Source organism: Eptatretus burgeri, chromosome 8, assembly GCF_056783735.1.
Source record: "Eptatretus burgeri isolate ZD-2024b chromosome 8, Ebu_testis_v1, whole genome shotgun sequence".
Taxonomy (NCBI): Eukaryota; Metazoa; Chordata; class Myxini; order Myxiniformes; family Myxinidae; genus Eptatretus; species Eptatretus burgeri.
Genome location: NC_140968.1, coordinates 2,762,743 through 2,788,978, shown reverse-complemented (window position 1 = coordinate 2,788,978; position 26,236 = coordinate 2,762,743). Strand labels below are relative to the sequence as shown.

The window sequence follows — 26,236 nt, the reverse complement described above, 5'->3', positions numbered from 1 at the left end:
CAAAACAACAGTGCTCGGAGCTCTCATCATTCTCATCCTCTCCCTGCATTTCTTTTTAAATCCCCATATTAACGAAAGTCATGGCATCTACAGTCGCTTAGCGTGCAGCAGTCTCAGACAAAACAAGATTGTACAAAATTCATCACCGACAATATTGTTGCCTTGCGTCGGTGAACATCGGCAAGCATGCGGTGATCCTTACATGTTCTGTCTCTCACTAAAACGAGCATTGCAAAACTTTTTATTCCAAATGTTCTTTTTTCACAAATGAAAAAAAAAAATCTCCACATGAATCAGTAATGTCCTGTCAAATAAGGAAAAAAAAATTGGACATAAGAATAGAAACATGTTAATTTCCATGAAAACTACAAAATGCTACCACATATTAATATGTAAAATCATCACGCATGACATCTGATATATCGATTTCCGCTTGGGAATTTTCACAAAACCCTATTCTCTCTCATGCATGTTTATCACATATTGTCTGTGGCTATCCCATACAAATACGTAGAAAACACATTTAGTGGCTTAATAAAGATTATGCCAACAAATTCTGCCTTGCAGTTAACAGGCAAGTATGTATTTTAAACTATAAACTTTTAAACAAACCTTCCGTCGTCAAGAGTTGTTTACAAAATCCAATCATCAATGACTATTAACCTAACACAAATATAATATCTTTACACGGCAATAACTTCATCTCATTTAATGTTCATAGTTTTCATGATAACATGGTGTCACCTCACTGTTTAGTTATACAAGACAGCCATTAACTAACTGTATTGATGAGACGAGAGGGATAAAATGCACCATGAACATGAGACTTTTTCAACACATGTTTCTTATTGAGAAAATACAGTACTGCATTGATTTTCCTTAGAAAAGCAAGACCAACATTTTGTTGCCCTATTCCAAAGATGTTAAAAAAAAAAAAACATTTAAAACGTTAGCATTTAACGTCCGTAAATCAAGGAGATGAGAATACTGCTGTGAAAGAAATTATATAAAAAAAATATACAGCTGAAAGACCAACTCGACATGTATAAGAGCTAAACTCAAGAGATCATTCACCTCCTTGTAGCTGTGAATGCTGCACTCTTGGCTTTTGGGGACCTGAATGTTTTGAAATTGGAGATGGAGCTACGAAAGCCGCTGCCCGAAGGTTGTAGTGCTGCATTTGAGGCATTGTGGTCGATGGCTGGGAAAAGGACTGTACGTCAGGCCGGGATGTTTCGTCCAGGACATGTTTATTAGACATTCCAGATACTGCAGGGATGGTTGGTGTTGCAAGGAATCGTGTACTTCTGCCTCGCAAAGGCCGTGAGTCGTCATCACGCATGACATCGATAAGGTGTCGTTGACCGTGAAGTAACCAGGCAGCATGGTTTGAAAATCGTCGACCACAAAACCAGCATTGGAAGACTCCAGGGGGATAAGTTGTGCTTGAGAGGTTCAGAGCCAGTGCCTTTGGGTTATGCAATGAAGAAAACAGAGATTGCAAGTGTGTTTTGTTAGTCTGTGATCATTTTGGTAAAACAACAATTTAATTTTTTGCTTGTAAAGAAGCATTTTGCAAGCTTGCTAAAAGGTGGTAAACATGGAGTAATCTACTCAGATTTGGTGATGACCTTACCTTGCTGATTATGGGAAGTACAGGAGGCTAATTGGGCTGTAGTTAAGGGGATCCGTTTTTGCACCTTTTTATGTAATGGTGTGATGTTGGCTGATTTCTAATTTCCCAGATGGATATAGGAGATATATATATATCCTGAAGTGTAAAAATATATATATTTTAAACCACAAAGCATGAATGTTGAAGCAGGTCACACTTTATGACCCGCGAATATGCAGGGTTCGTGAATAGCAAATCCGCAAATAGCAAGGTCTGAGTACCGTATATGGTTTGCTTGGTTCCAGGGCTACAAGAGAAATTACAAATTACACTGATTTTTGCATCTATTGCTGAAAGGAGAAGCATCCATGTGTGTGCGAGTGTGTGATGTATATCCACTACAACCACTATCTTGTATTCTTCTTCTTCGTCTTCTTTCGGCTGCTCCCGTTAGGGGTCGCCACAGCGGATCATCCATCATGATCCGCATAATGATTTTGCACAGGTTTTACGCCGGATGCCCTTCCTGACGCAACCCTGGTCGCCTCTTACAACACAGGGATATGGTACACCTATTCTAACCGGGGTATACACCGGCCCAGTACACTGGTACTCACTTCGCCGACCTCAGAAGGATGACAGGCTGAGTCAACCCCCTGGTGTATTAATTCAGTGGCCCAACGGGGCTTGAACTCAGGACCTTTTGGATCCCAAGCCGCTGCCCTAACCACTGTGCCAACACCAGGCTTTGGTGCATCACCAAACCAACCACTAGCTTGAATTAACAGGAAATAATGGGAACTCAATTCCTCTCATCCACGGATCTTTCTCGTATTTCCTATATTTCCTTGAGCCCAATTTGCATTTAGGAACAGAAAAAATTATGGTTATAACCATGTTGAAATTGCCACTCTTTCCTCTAAATGCTGAAAATTATGTCTAAAAAAAGACTACAGTATTTGAATTACAGACTTCACGCAAGCAATGGCAGGTTAAAAGTGCCTGTCAAGCTGAACCGAGTCACTTTAAACACACAGCTCATGCGCAGGAGTTTCAAGGACCAAAAAGTTGTTTTTCAGGGCTTTTAATACACACGTTCGATGTACAAGTGACATTTGATTTTCCATTGTCACCTGTACATAAATTTCAAAAATAAAAACAAGATGTCGTGCAGAGCACGATACTTGCAAAATCCATAAAACAAATTTGACCAACAATAATTGGTGGTTGAAATCAATGACCAAATATGCAGGGATGGTTGGTGTTGCAAGGAAGCGAGTACTTGAAAAAGCTGAATGCCTAAACTCGGTGTTTGCAGCTAAATCTTGTGTCCAAAACCCATCACTTTCTCTACCCACCTTACCCAGTCGCACCCAACTGTCCCTGGACTCTGTGTCCTTTTCTCCTGACAAGGTGGAGAGCTTGCTGTCAAACCTCGACTCAAATTCTGCAACCGGTCCAGACGGTATCAGCCCACGTGTCCTCAAAGCCTGCTCTTCTGCTCTTGATCACCCTCTCTCTGTTCTATTTACCCTCTCATTTGCTCAAGGCCATCTGCCATCTGCTTGGAAATCAGCAAACATCACTGCCCTGCACAAAAAGGTGCAAAAACAGATCCCTGCAACGACAGACCAATCAGCCTTCTCCCAATCATCAGCAAGGTTATGGGATCCATCATCACTTCAGACATCAAATCCTTCCTCTTCTCCAATGGCTTGATTTCTGATCATCAATTTGGTTTCAGACCAGGTCACTCTACCCTGGATATGCTGCTTCTGCTCTCCCAACAATGGATGGAAGCCCTCAATGCCAGACAAGAAATCCGAGCCGTATCCCTGGATATATCACGTGCTTTTGACACAGTCTGGCACCCTGCCCTGCTCACCAAACTCTCTTCCTATGGTATCAAAGGCCAACTCCACTCATGGCTCGCAGACTTCCTCTCCTGTCGCAGTCAACGTGTGGCCCTAAATGGAGTTATTTCATCCCCGCTTCCTGTCCAGGCTGGAGTTCCTCAAGGTAGCATTCTGGGCCCTATTCTTTTTCTGGTTTTCATCAATGATCTCTCCGACTCTCTGGAAAATCCTCTATATCTCTTTGCTGATGACTCCACCCTCTGCCGTACCATCGGTCGTCCCTCAGACCGGCAAGCAGCAGCTTCTTCGCTCACTGCTGATCTGGATAAAATCACAAACTGGTCCAACACGTGGAACATGTCTTTCAATCCGGACAAATCTCACACTCTATGTCTCTCCGAAAAGATCATTTAGAACCCCCCCCATCCACTTTCTCAGCAATCCTCTGGAAGAAGTCGTTTCTTTCAAGCTTCTGGGTCTCACTATCTGCCATGACCTTTCCTGGGAAAGCCACATTTCAAACCTCGGCTCCAAAGCCAGTCGCCGACTGGGAATCCTCTGTCGTGCAAGGTCCTTCCTCGCCCCACCTGAGCTCCTGACCACTTACAAAGCTTTTGTCCGCAGCCTGATGGAGTACTGCTCTCCCCTCTGGGCTGGTGCTCCTGCCTCCCACCTTTCTCAGCTTCATGCTGTAAAAACCAAGGCATTTCGGATCATTGGCATCTCCCGCAATGAGTCTGAGTCTTTGGGTCTCTCACTCAATCACCACAGGTTGGTCGGTGGTCTTTCCATCTTCTACCGTCTACTCTCCAGCCTCGCCCCCCCCCTGCTCTCTCTGTGATTTGTCCCCACCACACTTCCGCAGGGTGCTCAAGGTCCGCCAACAACCCCCCTTCTGGTAAAACTACCAAAATCACGAATCACTGCTCACCTCCACTCTTTCATTCCTCTTTTTCCCACCTTTGGAATAAACTCCCTCACTATATTCATTCCCATTCTTCCCTCCAGGCCTTCAAAACAGCTGTTCACCACCACCTCTTGTCATCCCCCATCCAAATCCTCGATCTTTTCTGCCCTCGCTAATCCACCCAATCCCACCTCCTTCAAATTCCCTGCTTTCCTTCCTGAAAGTCCCTGTAATGTCCATCTTCTATTCCCCATGTTCCCCGTCCCATCCCTCTCCCTTCCACAGATCTCCAAATGTCTCTGTTCCCCACTATTTTGTCCTTCCCACTCCCTCCCCTCCTATCTCATACCCCCCTTGATGTGCGTTGTGTGTTAGCTCTCATACAAGCCTCGACAAGGTATACAAAAAAAAAAAAAAACTCCTCTTTTACTTAAAGTCAGACAAAAATTTCAAAAATTTCAATCAGACAAAAATTGACAATTTTAGAAATGTGGCCGATGTGGACTTTAAAAATAATTGGCTGTTTGGATTCAGTGACCTGAAATATAAATCCTCTTCAAATTTCAAGTCAATCGAATGAAAATTGAGGATTTTAGAAATCTCAAGTAAGTTATTGACCTTTGGCCGATGTTGATGTTAAAAATAATCGGTGATTGAATTCAGTAAGCTGATATGAAAATCCTGTTCAAATTTCTAGTTTATTTGATGTAAGTTGAGGATTTTAGAAATCTGACAAATTTGTTGACCTTTGGCCTATGTTGACCTTTTGACCTCAAACAATAGGCTGTTAGATGATGAACTCGAGCATTCGGTGAAGTTTCGTGAAGATCTGTTTAAAATTGTGACTTGTAGGCGAATGACAAACAAACAAACAGACACAGACAAAAAAAAAATGACTGTTTTTACAGCCATTTTTCCCTGCTGTGCAGGGGTTAGCTTTTTCTTGAGGCAATGTTTTATGGCCGGATGCCCTTCCTGACGCCAACCCTGGTCGCCTCTTACGACACACAGGGATATGGTACACCTATTCGAACCGGGGTCAGTACACTGGTACTCATTTCGCCGACCTCGGAAGGATGGCAGGCTGAGTCAACCCCTGGTGTTAATTCAGCAGCCAACGGGGCTTGAACTCAGGACCCTTGGATCCCAAGCCACCACCCTAACCACTAAGCCAACACCTGCCTTAAATAGACACAGACAGACAGACAGAATAACAAAATCGACTGACCAATATACTTGAAAAATCTTCGATTTTGCAAGTAAAAAATAAATCAATTGTCCAAGCTGTTGAGTACAAGAGTTGGACCCAAAATGTTGAGGTCAAGAGTTGGACCGGTCATCTGCAATCACACGTGATACCATGCTTTGGTGCTTGGAACCTCTCACATGACTCCTGAGTGCGTTTTCCCCCATATTCACAATATCAAATGTATTCTCACAGACCCTGCATCTGGCTTTGTGAATGGACTTCTTCATGAGCCAATCCTAGTAGTTGACGCGACTCAACAATAAGGAATTAAAACAGCAAAGCTTTCACATTCTTCAAATTATATTCCTTTCCCTTACAATCGGCAGTGTGCATGCTAAACAGGAACTTCCTGCTTAATCGGTGGTTTCCGTAAACATATGCATAATATATGCATGATGTGCGAGAAGCCATTTGGGCTCGGCTTTAGTAAATCCCTTGAAGTTAAAAGTGGTAACGTTCTATTTTAGCGGAATTTACAATTCCAATGACAGATTAATATACATTTTGTGCAATTTTCTCGAATTTCCAGGAGTTTCAAAGATTTGGACAAGTTTTCCAAGACTTTCTAGTACTGGAAAATGCTTTCTCATTTTTCCAGGACTTTCAAGGACTGTGCGAACAATGCTTAATTAATACAGCTCAAACACCTTAAGACTGCTATGAAATAGAAATGACAAATAATCAACACATTATGTATTTCACTCAAATTATTATAATTTTTTAATGACTTGGCAAAGTCAATCACAGAACAGTGAATACATATTAATCCTACCTCATATGGCTGCCACCATTGTCCACCATTATGTAGTTTTGCTGGCTTTCTTCCTCCCATCATGTAAATTTCTTTCTCTTCTGTGCCAGCAGTGCTGCTAATGTCTGTAGACAAATGCTTCTTTTTCTCGAGGCACTTTCTCTCAGTCTGTGCTTGGAAAGCACTGACATTTCCCTATGGGATGGAAAGCTGATCAATTAAATTTTAACAATTATATACAGTAAAATGATAATAATAATAATAATAATAATAATAATAATAGTGATTATAAAGAGACTTGTGGAAATGTCCAACCAACAATAGGAAACTTATGGATGTTTATTCACCAATGCATGCAATAAAATCATGGTAGTCTTGTTAAAAAGAAGTCTTTGAGATACATTTTGCTGAAATAATAGTGAACAAAAAATCCTATTTATTTATTCATTGCAATTTGTTTTTTTTAAATCTTCAGAATGGCTGTTCTTCTTATTGCTCTGTTTTTCCCTTTTCACAGATTATAATTATTGATAGAAGGTGGTAATCATTTCACATATGGCAGACTAGTCATTTAAAGTACACTCAGCCACGACAGTATTTTTACAAAATTAAAATGCTTCATACCATTGCAACTTACCTTTGGATCTCCAACTTCTTGGTCTTGCAATACATCATGTGTAACATATTCCATATTTTCATCCTCAATAGAAAAATCAGGGATGCCCAACTCCTCTTGGTCTTCAATTTCATTTTTGTTTTCACAGTCAACCTTGTCAGCACTTTTTTTTGGAATAGCTACATCAGGACGAACACTAGAATATTCCTGTAGGTTGGTTAAACAAAATCTTTCTTCTTCACAGCTCTTTGTTACACATCTTGAAGGTGTCTGAGTAGCATGTGTGACACATTCACTCACTTTTGTTGAGCAGTTGACCAGTTTATTTTGCGATTCTTCGTGATAATTTTCCTTTGTTGTGCCTTTGCCGCAAGTAGCCAATGTTTTTGTTAACTGCACAGGATTTAAAAGAATACTTGCTTGCCCTTTGTACCCCGAGGCTAATAATGACTCTGGTATTTGTTTGTGGACATTAAGTGGATGAGAACCACTATGAATTGCAACTTTAGAGGTATCAGGCAGCAGAGTTACATGCTGTGGCAGTAAGTTTTTATTCAGCAGCAAGAAGGATGGAACTCGGTTTGTAAAACCATCAGCACTGAGTGCTCTTACATATTTTGTTGTGTTGCCCACACCGTCAATATCATCATTGAAGGTAAAGCTGCGTTTTCTTCTCAGCATACCAACCGGCAAATTTTTTCTTGTGATAGTATGGGAACCGCAATTTGTCATCGCAAGAAATCGAATCAAGAAGACAAATTTATCATCAAGTGGGTTCTTTTGAATCAAAGCTCTGCAGTTATTTTGAATCATAGCTCTGCAGTTATTTTGAATCATAGCTTCAAGAAATGCATTGTATGCACAAGGCAACAACTTTGGTGTTGCTACCATAGCGTCAAACATGGCACTCGTACTGAACTGCCAATGTATTTGTTGATGTTTCACATCTTTCATTGCCATAGTGCAAGTATGAAATACTAGAGGAGCTTTAGAAGCACCACAGATATCACAAAGAAACTTGGCTTTGCTATGTAATATGGAGGCAGCATGTGTTTTCAAGCAAGTGACATTACAATGCCTGCATGATGGTGAAGTCTCTTCAGCAGCAACAGTGCACAGGTGATGTTCACAATTATGAGATTGAGTTTCCCATGGTTCACACTCCTGAGTCGGTAGTAGAGTTTGCTGTGCCGGAAGGTGATCAGCCAGATCCAAAAACTTCTGACCAGTTCGGGGGTCAAAACAAGGCCCACTTTGGCTTAAAATAGAAGACAAATGTTTGTCCTGCATTTGAACAGAGCTATCTTGCTTTAGTATATCAATTTTGATGTTCTCTTCCAAAGGCTGAATATTTCTTGCAAAACAGTTATCTTCATTCTGTTGGATTAAACTGAACACTTGAAGCTCTTCTTTCACCCTCACCTCAACTACCTCACTTTCCTTTCTTTTGTGGTTGTGCTTGAGATGTTGGAATCCATGGTCTTTGTAGAATTCAGTTTCTTCCTGTTTTTCCTCCAAAGATGTGGAATGAAACACATCATTCACATTTTGTTTGATGCCTGGTTCTTCATATGGCCTTTGAAGGTTTGGAACTTCTGAAACTAATGGACAATTCTGAGAATCAGGTAGCAAATTGCTCCAGGTGCCATCGGGTGACAGGAACATACACTGCATTTCAGGTGTGTTATGTATTTTGTTTTGATCTTCACAACTGACAAATTGAGTATCAAGATTGTGATCAATAGATTTAGATTCAGAAGGAAATGGCTCAGTGCAGCTGTTCTCATGATCGGCATGAAAACTTGACCCCAAATCTGTTGAGGTTTCAATATTGTCCACATGTGTGCATTCATCTTGATTCATCGATAGGTTGTCTATTAAAGGATCATCACCTGGTGAAACAACGTTTTCCTTTTTCTGAGTTTGACTCTCCGATACACCTGTAGTCTTAAACTGCACTAACGTGGATGAATTTTCACACTTACCAGTGTTATCCATATTTGTTCCACCAAGATCTTGTGAAGAAATGAAGAGTAGCTTTTGAAGACCACCAGACACTTTCTTGACTTCAATAACATGTACAGTATACCCATTGGGTACAACAATACCATCTTGATAAATGCGTACCATGCTCTGCTCTGCACATGCAGTTGTTACTGATATTTGAGAAGAAATTGCAGGATTCATTGGTTGCTTGTGAACTTCCATGTTGTCTTTTGGCAGAGACCTCAGTTGTTGGCTGAACAGGTTCAGGTGTATAAGATGCAAGTTACTTTTTTTACTCTCTTCATTTGTTTGTTCTTTATCAGTTTGTATCATTGGCCACAATTTTGTGAATGGGAAAGCTTTTTCTCCACGTAACATGGTGTGTTCTTGTCCATGGGCTTCGGATTCAGACATGGCCTGGAAAGATGTGGTAGGCTTTTCCTGAAGAAAAGTGTCAACACCACTTGAAATAGTTCCAGTATCAGTGATAATTGCTGGATCTTCCAAATTATCTGGGCTGGAGTTGAGTCTTGATGACAAAGTATTGTTTATTCTATTTACCCTACCACAAGGAACTTGGGCTTCACATTGTTCCTTAAAATAACCTTCATGAGATAATTTGTTGTTACAAAGTGATGAATGTTGATCTAAAGAAGTAGGTTTAGAAAGGACATGATGAATGGAATCGATTTGTTCCTGGAAGTTGCCCTTAGGAGTTGAGGTCAAATTCTCCTCAGATCTCTGAACTCCATGCTGGCAATAAGGCTGTGTTTTACTCGGTGTTTCAGAACCATTTAGCCTCCCATCCTCAAAATGTAAAGAGGAAGGTGGTAACGATGCAGGTTTTGTCAAAGTTTTCATTGAATGTGGTTTGGAAGTGGATGGTGACAAAGCTGAAGCTGAACTACCTGAGAATGCAAGTGACAAGGAAGGACTGGACAGTTGATTAAGTTTTGTTTTCATTCCATTGAATGAATTCGACTTTGTGTCTTCTGTCCATCCAATAAACAGTTTACGATGCCGTAATCCAACATGACTTGACACAACCCCCATTTTATGATTTGAATAACCACAGTGCTGGCATTGGAATATCGCAACGGGACATGCATCGTTTTGAGTCAGCAAAACCTTTTGTACTTGCTGTTTACTCCAACATTTGAGGCATATTTGAGGCTTTTGTGCACTAGGTGCAATTTTCAGGTTAGATCGACAGATTGTGCAACATTTCACAATATAATGCTTGGTTTGAGACAATGGTCGATAGTTCAAAGGAGTAAAACATACATGTGTTGCAGAAGGTTTCATTGGCTGATGGCACATACGGCAGAAGTGGATTCCTGCAGTACTACGCCGCTTTGTTGTAGCAGCTCTAGGTGTGGTAATTTTTGTTTTGAAAACTGTTGTGGGAACATTGTTTTGTAACTCTGTAGTATTTGCTGCATTGATATGTGGACTCTTGGTTATATTTTTTTGATCCGGTGATGTGATCAAGTCTTTAAACTCCAGTTCAGCAGATGTAATAATCCCTTCGGATACCATTTCTTGTTTTGAACCGAGATGTGAAAATGCATCTCTTGTTATCATTGCTTGTTGCCAATCTCCATGAGCATTAACTTTGGATGACATTGTTTCAATGTTCTGATAGAGCGATGGCTCTGCAGGTTCCAACTGACATTCAGCACACTGATGTAGGCTACCAGAAGAATCAACCCACTCGTTACAATGTACACACAGACGAGCAACACTCGTGTTAAATGCAGCATTTTGAGAGTGTTTTTCTTGTACAACATCGATATGGTCCAGTTTTTCCACACTGATCTGGTTCAAGATAACAACAGCACGTTTCAGAACCATACCATGGTTTTCACCTGCAAATGAAAGAGCACATGTTACGTGCACACAGAAAGGAGTAAATTCAGTTATAGCATTAATTACCTCCGCCACCGAAGGTGAAGGAGATCGTTTTCACCCCTTTCCGTCTGTTTGTCTGTTTGTTTGTGTGCAGGATAGCTCAAAAAATTGTGGACGGATCCAGATGAAATTTTATGGTCAGGTTTGGTGTGTGACAAGGACGAACTGATTCGACTTTGTTGAAGATCCGGATCCAGCTCCTAGAATTTTTCAAGTGATTCTTCACCATTGAGAGATTGGGCCAAAAACGATATCTTGCATGAGATCTCAAAACGTTGTGTACAGATTCAGATGAAACTTGGTGGACACATTGGGTGTGCGACAAGGACAAAATGATTCGATTTTGGTGAAGATCTGAATTCGGATTTCGACACGAGAATTATTTAATTTTTGAAGTGATTCTTCACCATTGAGAGGGCCATAAACGATATAGTACTGTATGGCATGATATATAAAAAATGTATTGAGCCCGATATGTTCTCGTGGATCAGGCATCATGTGGCGGAAGTATGCGTTCTACCGCGTGCCCTTCAAGTTTTATTGTTTTTTTATGTGAAAAGCACCAAAACCACAAATACTGTACCTATTATAATGGTTCATGTGTCCCATGTGTGTTTATCAACATGCCCCCTCCGTGCCTTCCAAAAATTGTTCTTTTAAAACATGAAAATTTAATTCTGGGAAATGCAATCAAGTTCATTAACCATATATATATATATATATATACGAGACTAACCCAAATTGTAATGCTCAATTTAGAATGTAATAATAATAAATAAATAATAGTACATTGTAACATCAGATGACCTGTTAATACGGTTCGGCTGCACCGAGAGTTCAAGACCCCCTTGAAGGACCAAAACAGTGATTAGCACACTGCGTTCAATATACCACGATTCTCCAAGGATTACTCCAATCCGAGGCTGAACTTGGCAGCGCAACGTGTGAGAGGCAAAAGGCGGGAAACGTCTCATCGGTAAAATGCATTTTACGGGGGAAATTAGTGACAGGATGATAAAAAATAGTATGTAACAAAACCAAGCGGTCCACATTTACAGATTGGGATGACGAGGCATGCAAAGTTATGCACAGAGGAGATAAATGACCAAAGCCTAACAACCATGGCGCCAAAATTAAATACCAAGCTGTGAGTTGAAAAGGAGACGACAGAACCCATTTAAATACCGAAATGAAATATCGAGAACAACAGGGAACGAGTGAGGGTTTGAGCAAGGCACAAGCTGGTTGTGGGTCCAGTCTGGCCCATGCAGGTTGGTGTTGCACAGGGTTTGTGTAGCACAGGGTAGAAGGATGGTGATGAGGAGAGGTATAGCAATAAGGAGAGGGATGTTGCCTCTGCAAAGGTCTGATCCACGCTCCTACTACAATTTCAACTCCCATATTGGATCTCCAACTCCAAAACAAACTGGTGCTCAACCGTGGTCATGACCCTTGCAAACTTTGGGAACGCCTTCATGCATGGTGAGCTATCAAAGGCTCCCCGCGGCTGTGGGCGTGCCATCTTCCAGGCCATACCGACCCACAGGGCAGTCCCAATAAATTATGCCCCCGCTCCAAGGCTCCGCAGCCAACCTCATCACCATGGCCTGTGGTGTGCCGGCCAAACAGTCTATGCCGCTTCCTCCAAAAGAGCAATGCACATGCTCGTTGTGCCTTTGTGCCCAAGTCATTACCCGGCCTCACTTGAAAAAGGGAGGTTTTACACAACACACACACTTTATCTATCTATGCTGTCTTAAAATGAACAATTACTGTCCCCTCAGTGCACATTTTACAAGACAACTTACTCTGACATTTTCCGTTACAAGAGTAATGTCACCTCGCTGGACATACAGACCATACTTTTCTTACTACAAACTAGCTGTGGAACCCCCACCCCCCACAACCTCCTCTTCCACATAACAATATTATTTTCAACAAAATTTAATACAGACAGTCCCAGGTTTCCAAATCCAATGTGTTCTTAAAAATGTGTGTAAGTTGGATGCTTGTAAGCTCTGGAGCAATATTTCCCCTTTAAACACATGTAATAAGTGATTAATTGGTTCCCGAACACACAATAAATGCTTAAAAAAAATGAATGTACTTTTTAAAGAGAAAATGAATAAATTAGAGTAAATGGAATGTGTGTAGTGCATACCTCGCAAGTTGGATGAGACGAAAAACGAGTGAGTGGGAATCGAAAACTGGTTTTTTATTTATTTATTACAAGCGATTGAATGGTGAAGTGACATTGTGCATGGCATCCTGGAGGGTGGTGACATGTGTCCTTCAGTGAGGAAAATCTCATGACATCACACAGCCAATTGATTAGAGCATTACCTTGCATATCGGCTACAGGTCATCAGTCTGTGTGTCAATACTTGCGAGTGTAATGGAGGGGAAACATTGTGTTTTTAAAATTGATCGTACTTTCCATCCAATATAGGTTTTGACGCTACCAAGACGTGTCCTGCGGGTTTTCAGAAGCAAAAGGGGCCAAACCCATGAAATGCGCAAAACTTGCCATCTATGCTAGTGTAAGGGTTGACAGATAACGAGCTAGTTAGAGGGGTTTATGGTGAAGCAGGGCAAGCCGTTAGGGTTGGGATTAGGTTAGGATTACCACTGTCTCTCATGCCATTAATTTTATTTCTGATAATGGGAGAGATTAGCAAGATACACAAAATATCAAGAAACCTAAAAAGTTTTATTTTGTTATCATGGATGTTGAAATTGTCCTGCATTTTGTGCACATTGGCAAATTCTGGTGAAAACATCTTCAAATGTTATAGACATGAAATCAGAGCCATCTCCCTAGACATATCACATGCTATAGACAAGGTCTGGCACCCTGTTCTGCTCATCAAACTCTCTTCCTATGGTATCCAAGGCCATCTCCACTCATGGCTTGCAGACTTCCTCTCCTGTCGCAGCCAACATGTGGCCCTTAATGGAGTTCTCTCATCCCCTCTTCCTGTCCAGGCTGGAGTTCCGCAAGGCATCGTTCTGGTCCCTGTTCTTTTTCTGGTTTTCATCAATGATCTCAACAACCCTCTGGAAAATCCTCTTTATCTCTTTGCTGATGACTCCACCCTCTGTCGTACCATCTGCCTTCCCTCAGATCGGCAAGCAGCAGTTTCTTCGCTCACTGCAGATCTGGATAAAATCACAAGCTGGTCCAACATGTGGAACATGTCCTTCAATCCTGATAAATCTCACATTCTCACTGTGTCTCTCCAAAAGGACCATCTGGAACCCCCCTCCCCCCAATCTACCTACTCAACAACCCTCTTGAAGTCCTTTCATTCAAGCTTCTGGGTCTCACTATCTGCCATGGTCTTTCCTGGGAAAGCCACATTCCCAACCTGGCCTCCAAAGCCAGTCACCGACTGGGCATCCTCCCTCATGCAAAGTCCTTCCTCGGCCCACCTGAACTCCTGACCACATACAAAGCTTTCGCCCGCAGCCTGATGGGGAACTGCTCTCCCCTCTGGGCTGTTTCTCCTGCCTCTCACCTTTCTCGGCTTCACGTTGTGGAAACCAAGGCATTTAGGATCATAGGTATCTTCCGCGGTCAGGCTGAGTCTTTGGGCCTCTCACTCTCCCACCGCAGGCAGGTCGGTGATCTTTCTGTCTTCTATCATCTCCTCTCCGGTTTCGACTCCCCCCCTGCTCTGTCAGTGATATATCCCCCCCCCCAATTTTTGCAGGGCGCTCAAGGTCCGCCAGCAACCCCCTTCTGGTAAAACTACCAAAATCACGAATCACTGCTCACCTTCACTCTTTCATTCCTTCTTTTTCCCACCTTTGGAATAAACTCCCTCACTCTGTTCAATCCCATTCTTCCCTCCAGGGCTTCAAAACAGCCGTTCACCACCACCACCTCTTATCTTCCACCACCCCAAACCACGATCTTATCTACCCCCGTTAATACACCCCAAACCTACAACCTTCAAATTTCCTGCCTTCCTTTCTGAAAGTTCCCTGTCGTGTAAGGTCCTGAAAGTCCCTGTAATGTCCATCTTGTATACCCCGTGTAGATCCACAGATCTCCTAACGTCTCTGTTCCCCACTGTTTTGTCCTTCCCTCTCCCACCCTCTTGTCTCCTGCCCCCCTTGTTGTGCGTTGTGTGTTAGCTCTCATACGAGCCTCGACAGTGTATACAAAAAAAAGGAAGAGTTTTCGGTGAGAGTTGAAATCACTCGCATCACTGCATCTTGGAGTTCATGCATCATTGCCGTTTTGTTATGAAAAACATTGCTTTGACATAATCCTAAACAAAGTAATCAAGAGGCGAAAGAATTGGTGAGGCCATGGAAATTGAGAGCCATGAGAGATGAGATGATTGGGAAAGTGATTCTGCAACCACTGTATGCAAGCCAAAGTTACGTGCACTGTGGCACCATCTTGTTGGAACCGAGGTCCTTGCACACGACACACATGGTGCCAAAAGAATATGTGCGTCTTATGGACGTACCTTTCTGATGCTACTACTCGTAAAACAATTTCCTCCAATTCATGATCCTCACGTATGCAATTAATGCTGAGGCGACACCACAATTATATTTTTGGAGAATGTAAGGGCAATTTCACAAAATCAATACTATCTTTCCCTTACCTCCAATAGTCAGGCGGCATTTGTTCATATAATGGCACTACTTCGTTTTTTTGCCAACTCCAGTTTCTTTACATATTCATAAGGTTTAGGTGTAAATAAATGGAATTCAACTTGTTGTCAAGTTTCTATGTCATTTTTTCTTGAAATGCCAATGCTTTAAACTTTCGCATAATATCGGGTGCAATAATATGGCAAACTACATGTGTTAGACACATTGCAAACTATATTTCTGCCAGAATATTTATTTTTTACACAAAAAATTTATTTAATAAACCCAATTTAATGCCACTGTGCCCATTTCATTATTTTAAAAGCTAAAAAAATGCATAACTATTTAAATTGTATGTATCATAATACTACCGAAATCTTATCTCTCTTTCCAGATTCAAGACAACTGGTGAGCTGTAGGTACATCTGTTGACAGCTTGATCATATCAACTTTGAAAAAATGGATGAATGCATCATTTGCAAAGAGTCAGGCAGTGGTCCCTATTCAGTTGTAAGTCAAAAGTCCTTAGAGACCATACAATCCTTTTGTGAAAACTGGACTAAAATCGGACAGAATTTTGATATTCTAAACCGAGTGAGAGATCTGATATTTTCTGATGACACCAAACACATCTACCATAGAAAGTGTTACCAGTCTCTGTGCCATAAAGTTAATCTGGTACGAGCTCAAAAGAAATACGAAAATGACATAGCATCAGCTGCGGAAAGTAAGAAACGTGGGAGAACAAGCATTGAGTCTTCTTCATCTAAAACGAGAAAAACATTTGATCAGGAGCTTTGCATATTTTGCCAAAGCAATGAAAATAGTGCAGTGCATCGTGTTTCCTCCAGTGACATGGGGAAAAAAATTTTGGCAATCAAGGAGTCCACTAAAAGTGAGGAAGTTGCTGTGAGGCTTGCTTATCTTTACAATGAAAAAGATGCTTTTGCTCAAAATATGAAATATCATTAATTGCTTGAGAAATGAAACAAGAGCTATGGGCTCATCCACATCTACTACTGACAGCTGTTAATATTTTATCAAGGCAGTGTGTGATATATAAATAACACAAATTGTAGAGTTTATGATTAAAGATGATAGTGAATCAGAATTTCCTAGCTTTGACATGAATTCTGTAGAGGACACATATAAACTCCTTCTTGAAGAACAAGGTGTGACAACACACCCTAAAACATCTTACAAGAAACATATCAATAATATCTTGCTGGAAAAAGTACCAGGAATAGACTTTGCAAAGCATGGACCGAAGCCAGAAAAAATTTTCTCAACACTGACCAAGGAAAAGTTAATGACGCAAATGCATGAAAACGTTGGAGGAGATGAGATGGAAACAGTGTTCAAGGCATCTCAGATTATTCGCAGGGAAATCACAGAAATGGATGACTTGCATTTTACTGGATCATTTCTTGACTTCAATACGCCTATGAAGCTACAAGAATTTCTGAATTGGGTGATCAGTGGGCCTCATACGAATCTCAATGTAACTCGAGAGATTGAAATAGAAAAATCCTCGAGAAATCTTGCTCAACACATTATATCGTCATTTAGGTCGAAGCGACAAGTGAAATACAAAGCAAAAGCCGATGGCAAATTTCAAAAAGCAAAGACAACCCCACTTTCAGTTGGTCTTGCTCTGACTTCATATCAGGCTAATAGGTCCACATCTGATGTAGAGACACTGAATAACCTGCAAGCTGCTGTTACCTACGATGAGGTTGAGCAGACAACAACGAGAATGGCAGCAGCCATCGTGGATGACATTAACATCAACACGCAAGGTGTACATATTCCTCCATTTGTACAGCAGGGAATCAGACCACTGTTTGCAATTGATAACATTGACCTGGGAAGTGATGCAGGTTCGTTTCATGGTGCCGATTTGTTGATTGCCCAGAGATCAGAGGATCTCTGGCAAGGCTGGAGAGGAGTCGGTAGAAGACAGAAAGACCACCGACCAACCTGCGGTGATTGAGTGAGAGGCCCAAAGACTCAGCTTCATTGCGGGAGATGCCAATGATCTTAAAAGCCCTGGTTTCGACAGCGTGAAGTCGAGAAAGGTGGGAGGCAGGAGCACCAGCCCAGAGGGGAGAGCAGTACTCCATCAGGCTACGGACAAAAGCTTTGTAAGTAGTCAGGAGCTCAAGAGGGCCGAGGAAGGACTTTGCACGACGGAGGATTCCCAGTCGGCGACTGGCTTTTGAGGCAAGGTTGGAAATGTGACTTTCCCAGGAAAGGTCATGGCAGATAGTGAGACCCAGAAGCTTGAAAGAAAAGACTTCTTCCAGAGGATTGTTGAGAAAGTGGATGGGGGGGTTTTGTAAACGGTCCTTTCGAAGAGACATAGTGAGAGTGTGAGATTTGTCTGGATTGAAAGACATGTTCCACGTGTTGGACCAGTTTGTGATTTTATCCAGATCTGCAGTGAGCGAAGAAGCTGCTGCTTGCCAGTCTGAGGGATGACAGATGGTACGGCAGAGGGTGGAGTCGTCGGCAAAGAGAAATAGAGGATTTTCCAGAGAGTCCGAGAGATCATTGATGAAAACCAGAAAAAGAACAGGGCCCAGAACGCTACCTTGAGGAACTCCAGCCTGCACAGGAAGAGGGGATGAAAGAACTCCATTTAGGGCCACACGTTGACTGCGACAGGAGAGGAAGTCTGCGAGCCATGAGTGGAGATGGCCTTGAATACCATGGGAAGAGAGTTTGGTGAGTAGGGCAGGGTGCCAGACTGTGTCAAAAGCACGTGATATGTCCAGGGATACGGCTCGGATTTCCTGTCTGGCATTGAGGACCTCCATCCATTGATGGGAGAGCAGTAGCAGCATATCCAGGGTAGAGTGACCTGGTCTGAAACCAAATTGATGATTGGAAATCAAGCCATTGGAGAAGAGGAAGGATTTCATGTCTGAAGCGATGATGGATTCCATAACCTTGCTGATGATTGGGAGAAGGCTGATTGGTCTGTAGTTACAGGGATCTGTTTTTGCACCTTTTTATGCAGGGCAGTGATGTTAGCAGATTTCCAAGCAGATGGCAGATGACCTTGGGAAAATGAGAGGGTGAATAGAACAGAGAGAGGGTGAGCAAGAGCAGAAGAGCAGGCTTTGAGGACACGTGGGCTGATGCCGTCTGGACCGGTTGCAGAATCTGACTCGAGGTTTGAAAGCAAGCTCTCCACCTTGTCAGGAGAAAAGGATACAGAGTCCAGGGACAGTTGGGTGCGACTGGGTAAAGTGGGTAGAGATAGTGATGGGTTTGGGACACAAGATTTAGCTGCAAACACCGAGTTTAGACATTCAGCTTTATCACGTGTGGAATCAGCAGTGCAGCCATTTGAGGTAAGGGAGGGGATGGAGGGGGAACATACACCAGAAACAGATTTGATTAAACGCCACCAGGATTTTGAGGAGGGAGAGAGGTTTGAGAGTTCAGACTTGAGATGAGAAAGATGTTGTTTTCTGGCTCTCCTGAGGGTAATGGTGCTCCTCTCATTACAAATGACCTCAAACTTGACTTGACTAGTCAAGACAAAGCCCTGAAAAACACATTAGATATGCCATATATGAACTGTGATAATCCAGTAAGTCCGAGTGTGTCTCATCAAGTAATCTACATGTTAGACACCCTGAAACAGGTATCTACTGACTACACACAGTGTGACACTATTTGGTTATTTATGTGTAGCTCTCTGGTGGCACAGATAGTGGATAAACGTAAAGATGCAGATTATTTGACTGAAGTTGGATCTAGCCTCAATGAATCAGTGGAATTCAATCAAGGAATTGTGGTCTCGTCAGACGAGTACGTCAGATCAACCTCAGGTGAAACATCTGTGTCACAACATGTTTCCACAGCAGCCAGGTCTACTTCAAGTGAACCCCAGATTTCCTCCAAAGATAGTAGCACGAGCAATAGTGCATGTAGCACACTGCCAGAGAGATGCCAGAAATCTCCCACTTGGTCCACCTTCAATTCATTGATACACGACAAGACACCAGTATGGAATGTTGGTATTGTTGCTCCATTGTACAGGAGAAGTCCAACGGAATGGCCAGTGCTCCTCACAATTTTAAAGCATGCTCAAAAACTCAACTGCATTACTGTTGGCGAAGGACAAAGACCTATTATAACCCTTGATGGTGATTTGTATGACCGTGCAGTAAAGCTCAACGATTATAAAGAAAACTGGTGCATCAGGCTTGGAGGTCTACATATAACTATGGCAGCACTGAAGTGCCTGGGAAAGTACATAGAAGGAAGTGGCATTGATCTAGCATGGGAAGAAGCTGGTATCTATGGATCAGCTACAGTACGCCAATATTGGATGGTCGTCACATATACAGATGCATTGAAGCTCACATAGTTACACTGATTGCACTATCACCATGTGCATACAGGTAATCTTCTCAGAAGACAAAAGAGCATTACTTGAGCACCACATCAGCCAAGTACTTGATGCCTTTGCAGCATATTTAGATGGAAGGACTGATTCCACTTTGGAGGAATTCAAATCACAAGTGGTTGAAATACATCAGACACTCTTTGCCTGTAATAGTTTTGAAAGGCAAAATGAGTGGAAGGAACAAGCAAAAGGTATCTCCAAATTCTGAACAAACTACATGAATCAGGTTGAGGTTCTATTGATGTTTACTGTTGCTACAAGGACGTGCAATTGGACACTTCATTTGGCTGAGGTGGAGGAGCTGTTGCCATATTTTCATGCTCATGACCAGTACAACTATGGACGATGGGGACGACTCTATGTTGCCGACATGTTGGAACTGCAAACTACAGATCCTGAGACATGGAAATTTTTAGATGAAGGCAACTTTTCTATTACAAAACACAGTGTTCCTTTCACTGCGATTGATCCAGACCATGGTATTGAACAGGAGCACAAGAAGATGAAGGTCAAAGGAGGGTTTATTGGCATCACAGGCAAAGAGCATGCCATGGAGAAGTACTTCATTATAGCCCCCACACTATGCAGAAGTGTACAGGAATTCAAAGACTATGCTGGAATCGAAACGCGGCAGCCAAGTTCTCTTCACCATGAACTTGTTGGAGCAAAAGGTACTAGGATCATTTCATCTGCAGCAAATGTTTCCAAGGTACTTACCAGACAGGGCAATCCCTTTCTTGAACCTCATATGCTCAATCTTGTTACATTTGCTGTTACACCTGACAGTGTGTGCAAAAACATTGAAAACAGTGACAAATTGGGGCGAGAGGCATTGGAAAATTTTGTCTCTACTCGGATGGTGGAACAATCAGTCAATTTCTGGGATGCTCAAAAGAAGAACAACTGGTCGTACTTCAAGGATGTAGGAGCTACAGTACAAACTAAAGTCAAAGGGCAGTTGGTATCCATTAAACAGGAGAGGTCACTGCTGTCTCGATTACTTGTTGTGTGCAAGACTAGAACTGACTTTTCTGTTAAGGATGCTATTACAGAGTTTGAATTCAGTGTAGCTCCACCTTCCAACTTTCATCCAGATGGATCAATGATAATGCTCTCAGACAAATCCAAACTGGTATCTGCAGTTATGAATGTACCATTGCCATTGCCAGACGACCTGGCCATCTCAGAACCAGAGAGGGATGCATCCTCAGTCCTGATAATTGATGCAATGTGTATAGTGAACATGGTGCCAAAAACTCCTGAAATGTCAAATGCCTTGCACTTTGCAAAGAGGTTTGTTGACATTGTGGCTGACATGAGTGATTCATATGAGGAGGTCAGGATTGTTTTTGATCAGTACCTTACTGGTTCTCTCAAGGAAACAACTCGTCAGAAGTGAAAGGTTAAAACAACACCAGTTCACTATCATGTTAATGATAACACTGAAATAAGGAACCTGAAGACCTTTCTCTCTCATGTGAACACTAAGGCAGAGTTGACAGAGTGTCTGTCAGATAAACTCATCAGTCACTACAAAATAAGCCAAAGAGAGTGATAGTTATGCACCATACAACAATGAAAGCTAATCACTCTTTGTCTGACATTGTTAGTATGCCCGAGATGGCAATGTGTCAGCACAACCTTGAGGAGGGTGACCAGCTTGTTCTTCTGAATGCATTTGACGTCATGGACAAGAACCCCCAATCCACCCTGGATGTCTTCTCAGTTCACACAAATGTTTTTGTTCTCCTTTTAGGTCACTTTCCATTGCTTCAAAAGTCAACTATACTTCTCAAAAAAAAGTGACAGAATATCCATCAAAGATTGTTACCAAAGACTTGGACCCAAGAGGACAGAAGCACTCATTGGATGGTATGCTTTCAAGGGAACAGACAACACTGGATCATTTGCTGGCAAAGGTGTATTAAGTCACTTCAAAGCATTTATGCAAGCTGATGATGAAATTCTGAAAGCATTTACTGCATTTGGGTTGACACAACAGATACCAACATGTATTTTTGATCAAAGGGAGCGATATCTGTGTTTACTATACAAAACCTCAGACATCAGTGATAATATCGTTGGAGAACTTAGGTGGGCATTATTTGCACAAAAAGGTAAAGAGGGCCAGCAGCTACCCCCAACTCGAGGAACGTTAGTGCCACACACTTCCAGAGCTTTCTATATGGCTCTTGTGTGGAAGTTATCTAAAGCACCTTGTCCCAAAATACCCTCACCTATGGACTACTGCTGGGAGTCAGTAGAGGGTCACCTCAAACCAGTCTTCTGTGTAAATGCACCAGCCCCAGAGGCCTTGTTAGAGCAAAGGAAATGTAAATGCAAATCTGGTTGTAACAGACAATCATGTGAATGCAAGAAGAACCATTTGGTATGCACAGACCTGTCTGGATGTGGAGAGATATGTGAGAATATTGTACTGGACATGCCTGTAGATATAGATGAGACAGACTGATATTCCAGTGAAGTACTATCATATTACATCTTTGCATTTGAGAACTACGGTTGATAACTGTACATGATCTAGTGTAATTATGGCTAAATACAAACCAAAAAGGTACATTGTGCAGAAAAGATTGTGCAGTTTGATCTACTTATGTTAAAAAGAAGTCTTGAGATAAGTGATGTGCAGCCTCAATTTCGACATTTAGGTGATGTTATATTGTAAGAACAAATGGGGTTTTACTATATCAAAATGTGAATTATTGTTGCCTTTTGCATGTATTAATGAACATCAGAAAAGTATTTTTAATGATTAAATACTGCTTAAAAACATTTAGTTTGAGTTATTTTTATTACGATCTCATAAACATCTGGTTCACATTTTGCAGTTTTTGCCCATTTAGCGTACTTTGTATCGATACTTTGGATAGGTCAATACTGTATCAAAAATGTGTCTGAGAACTTGACAAGAAGTTGAATTTTGTTCCTTGACAAGTGGACAAACCTAAAAAAATGACAAACCAGAGTTGGCAAAAAAACGAGGTAGAATACAATTGCTGCCTGACTACAAAGGGAAATTTTGTTTGTTGACCATCCTGTGGAGGTACACATCACTCGTAACTAAAAATAATGCCATTGAAGTTCATTTCATTGCAATAGCACATGTGGAGCCAGTGATTTTCTGCTTTCGCATAAAAACGGACAGGATTCACTGAATCTGCGACTTGAAATGGCAAAATGAATGCGACAAAGAAAAGAAAAATGTAGTAAATTGCAGGAAAAAAGTAAAGAATAGGTCGAATTACAAATTGAATATTCACTAAATTATCAGATTTTATGTGTGCGATTGTGTACAGACTTCATTCCCACAGTGTAATTACCCCCATGAGCAAAGTAAAAGCAGGGTAAAGCAATTGGTTCACTCTGTCTGTCTATGATATCTGAAAAAATTAAGGACGGATTCGGACAAAACTTGGTGGACAGGTTGGGTGTGTGACGAGGAAGAAATGATTCGATCTTGGTGAAGATGCAGATCTGGATACGTGATTTATTAAAGGGATTCTTCACCATTGAGAGATATGGATCTGAGAATTTCTTTTTTTAAAGAAGCCCTTTTTGCTCTCCCATGTACATTTTTTATGTCCCTTCCCATATCCTTTTTCTCAAGACTGCGCATGATAAGGTGTCTACTCTTGTTACGAGAAGTATGAAATATAATACACCGCAATTTGATACACAAGGGATACCATTCAGAGCATGAGCACAGCCAATGCTTTGCTCATGTCAATCGCAGCTACTTCGGATGAGTATCGCTGTGAATATTGATCTCGATTGTTGGCACTTAATACGCAATCAAATATTTCGAACAATCTCTGGAGAGTCCAATTAACATGAAATTCAACTTGAAAGTCACCCCTGCACTTTGTTGAAAAGTTGGTGAAAATATTGCCTGAAAATAGGATCACCAGCGAAAGCAACATGTTGGACATCACATGCATATGTATGCACCTTTGGAGCAACAATTTTACAGGGTGAAAAATTGTCGAAAAAGAGATGAGATTACCAAAAATAAAATTATCAAAAACATCAAAAGAAACACCTAAAACACAAAATAACTCGAGAGTTCATGGAACCCCTTACGCTGTGCAGTCTTGAGAAACAAGGACATGGGTGGGGGTCTACAAGCGGCAAATTTGATTGGTTGTGATGACGTAAAACGCTGCAATATTTTGTCCAAGTACTGCTAAATGGAAGGGGTTGTCTCTTTTTCAACAGCTCCTCATGCTGAAGGCAATTCCTCTCCTTATGCAATTCCTCTCCTCATGCTGAAGTGCATCCAAACGTTCTTCTCCTCTTGTTTACCCTTACACCCACTTTGTACCTGTAAACCCATTCACCCATTATTCTGCTCTTCAATGCACCTTGAGTACTGTATTAAACAAGGACAAATGTGTCCAAGAGCCGCATCCTAAAGGTTTTGTCTTCACCAGAAGAAGAAGAACAAGAACAAGAAGAGGAAGAAGAAGAAAAAAAAAAAACAAGAACAAGAAGAGGAAGAAGAAGAAAAAGAAAGAAAGAAAAAAAAACAACAACTTCCAATATTTCGTCACGTGCCTTGATTGAGCCAATAGCGAGACTCGTCATGGATGATCGTTGTTCATGACAAGAAAATAGTGTATTTACGAAATTACAACACATTAAATGGAATAATCTTTAAATAGTAACGTCAACTTTTCGAAACTTTAAAGCGAATGTCCAAATATATTTAAAAGTTCATGATAGACGCTCTCAAAAGGCACCCTCAATGCGAGGATGTGTACAGGTGTTTAGTATTTAAGGAGATCCGGATCCTGTATATAAAAGAGCCGCGTCCTAAAGGTTTTGTCTTCACCAGAAGAAGAAGAACAAGAAGAAGAAGAACAATGCCGAGCTCTCTTAGAGCCACGCGAGACGTGGCTAAAAAGAGAAACTGACCTATGGAAGAAAAAGAAAGGAAGGAATAAATAAATGAATGTACTCACTTTCATTTTCTTCATTTTTACATTTTCTTTTCCCCATTCTTGCCACAATACTCTTCCATGAACCTTACACACACAGAAACATTAAAAAATATTACAAGAATTATTCTACATGAGGATTTACGTGATAGTAAAACTATTTTCCTGAGCAATGCCCCTATACTTTCGAACACATGTGTGAATCCTTTAAGGACACCAATTTGTCTGTGTGAAGATGTGACAGGCCTTCATTAAATCTGTGCAAGCCTTTCATTAGAGCAAAGTGAAACACTGTATGCACTCAAAATAATGCAGTTTCCCCAGACCAAAAGAGGTGACCCAAATTGATGAAATATGGTGCAGAAGTTAGAAAATAGTAACAGTATCATGTATGCAAAATAAAAGCAAAAACTCTGGAAAATGCAAAAACTTCAGTAAGTTTTCCAGCTAACTTTTGTAGTGATACTTTATTGGGGTTAATTCTTTATTTTTGTATGGGCATTGAAGCTCATGGAAGAGCAAAACTGAGTAACAGACAAAATGAGGCAAAGGGAAAGCAGTGGGATGACAACATGGATGCACCACAGCACAAAGAGAGGAAATTGTAGAAGGGGGAGAACAGTCTCTCAGCAGGTGTAGCAAGGCTCAGTGATGGAAATGGGAGAGCATGAGATGGAGGTGGGTAGCATACTTAAAATCCTGGAAGGAAGACGTCAGGAAAACTGTCTCAGGAACACTGGGGGGGGGGGGGGGTGAGCAAGAAAGAAAGAAGCAAGGGTTCCGGTTTTGAGCGGCAAGAGGTCTCCTTCGGGGCTCCCTGCTGACATTCTCAAAGTTAAGTTCCGGTTGTTATTTGTCCCGTTTTAACTGTTTAATTTTCTCACCTACATGTTAATGTGTGTTCCTAGTTCGGTTTTGTTTCAAAAATCGTGCTATTTTGTGAGTATTTATGTCGACGTTCTTACCTGGTGTTTGAGGCCTAGTCCTAGGCTTGAGGCCTACCGGTTCCACTTGGTGTTCGATCGTTTTTTTTGTTTGTTTGTTTGTTTTTTCTCCCCATTACCTTCAATTTCTATCCTCCCCATTACCTTCAATTTTCATCCTCCCCACTTTCCAAACATCCCCCATTCTCCCAACTAATCTCTTTCTTATCTCAAAAAAAAAAAAAAAAAAAAAAAAAAAAATACCCAACAACAACAACAACAACAACACGCTCACCTTCTCCCGATTCTGCTACTTCTTCTTCCTCTTAACTTCCTCCTCGTCTTCCTCGATTTTTTTTTTTTTTTACACTTCCATGACCTAATCTGTTGAACTCTCTCATACATTAATATTAACAACAAAAACGATCTT

General features: G+C 41.4%; 1 protein-coding gene across 3 annotated transcripts in view; it reads right to left on the bottom strand.

The window, feature by feature from the left end:
- Positions 1–225: 225 nt before the first annotated feature.
- The window catches only part of LOC147020926 (uncharacterized), a 72,062-nt gene continuing 46,051 nt past the window's right edge, over positions 226–26,236 (bottom strand). For 2 of the 3 annotated variants that reach the window (XM_085890594.1, XM_085890593.1), the window contains 4 exons: positions 24,908–24,970; positions 7,016–10,848; positions 6,400–6,573; positions 226–1,468 (listed from right to left, as the gene is read on the bottom strand). In XM_085890594.1, coding sequence (XP_085746720.1) covers positions 1,067–1,468; positions 6,400–6,573; positions 7,016–10,848; positions 24,908–24,944 — 4,446 coding nt within the window. In that variant the 5' untranslated portion in view covers positions 24,945–24,970 and the 3' untranslated portion in view covers positions 226–1,066. The remainder of the gene's footprint in view (positions 1,469–6,399; positions 6,574–7,015; positions 10,849–24,907; positions 24,971–26,236) is intronic. The other variant, XM_085890595.1, reaches the window with a different exon arrangement.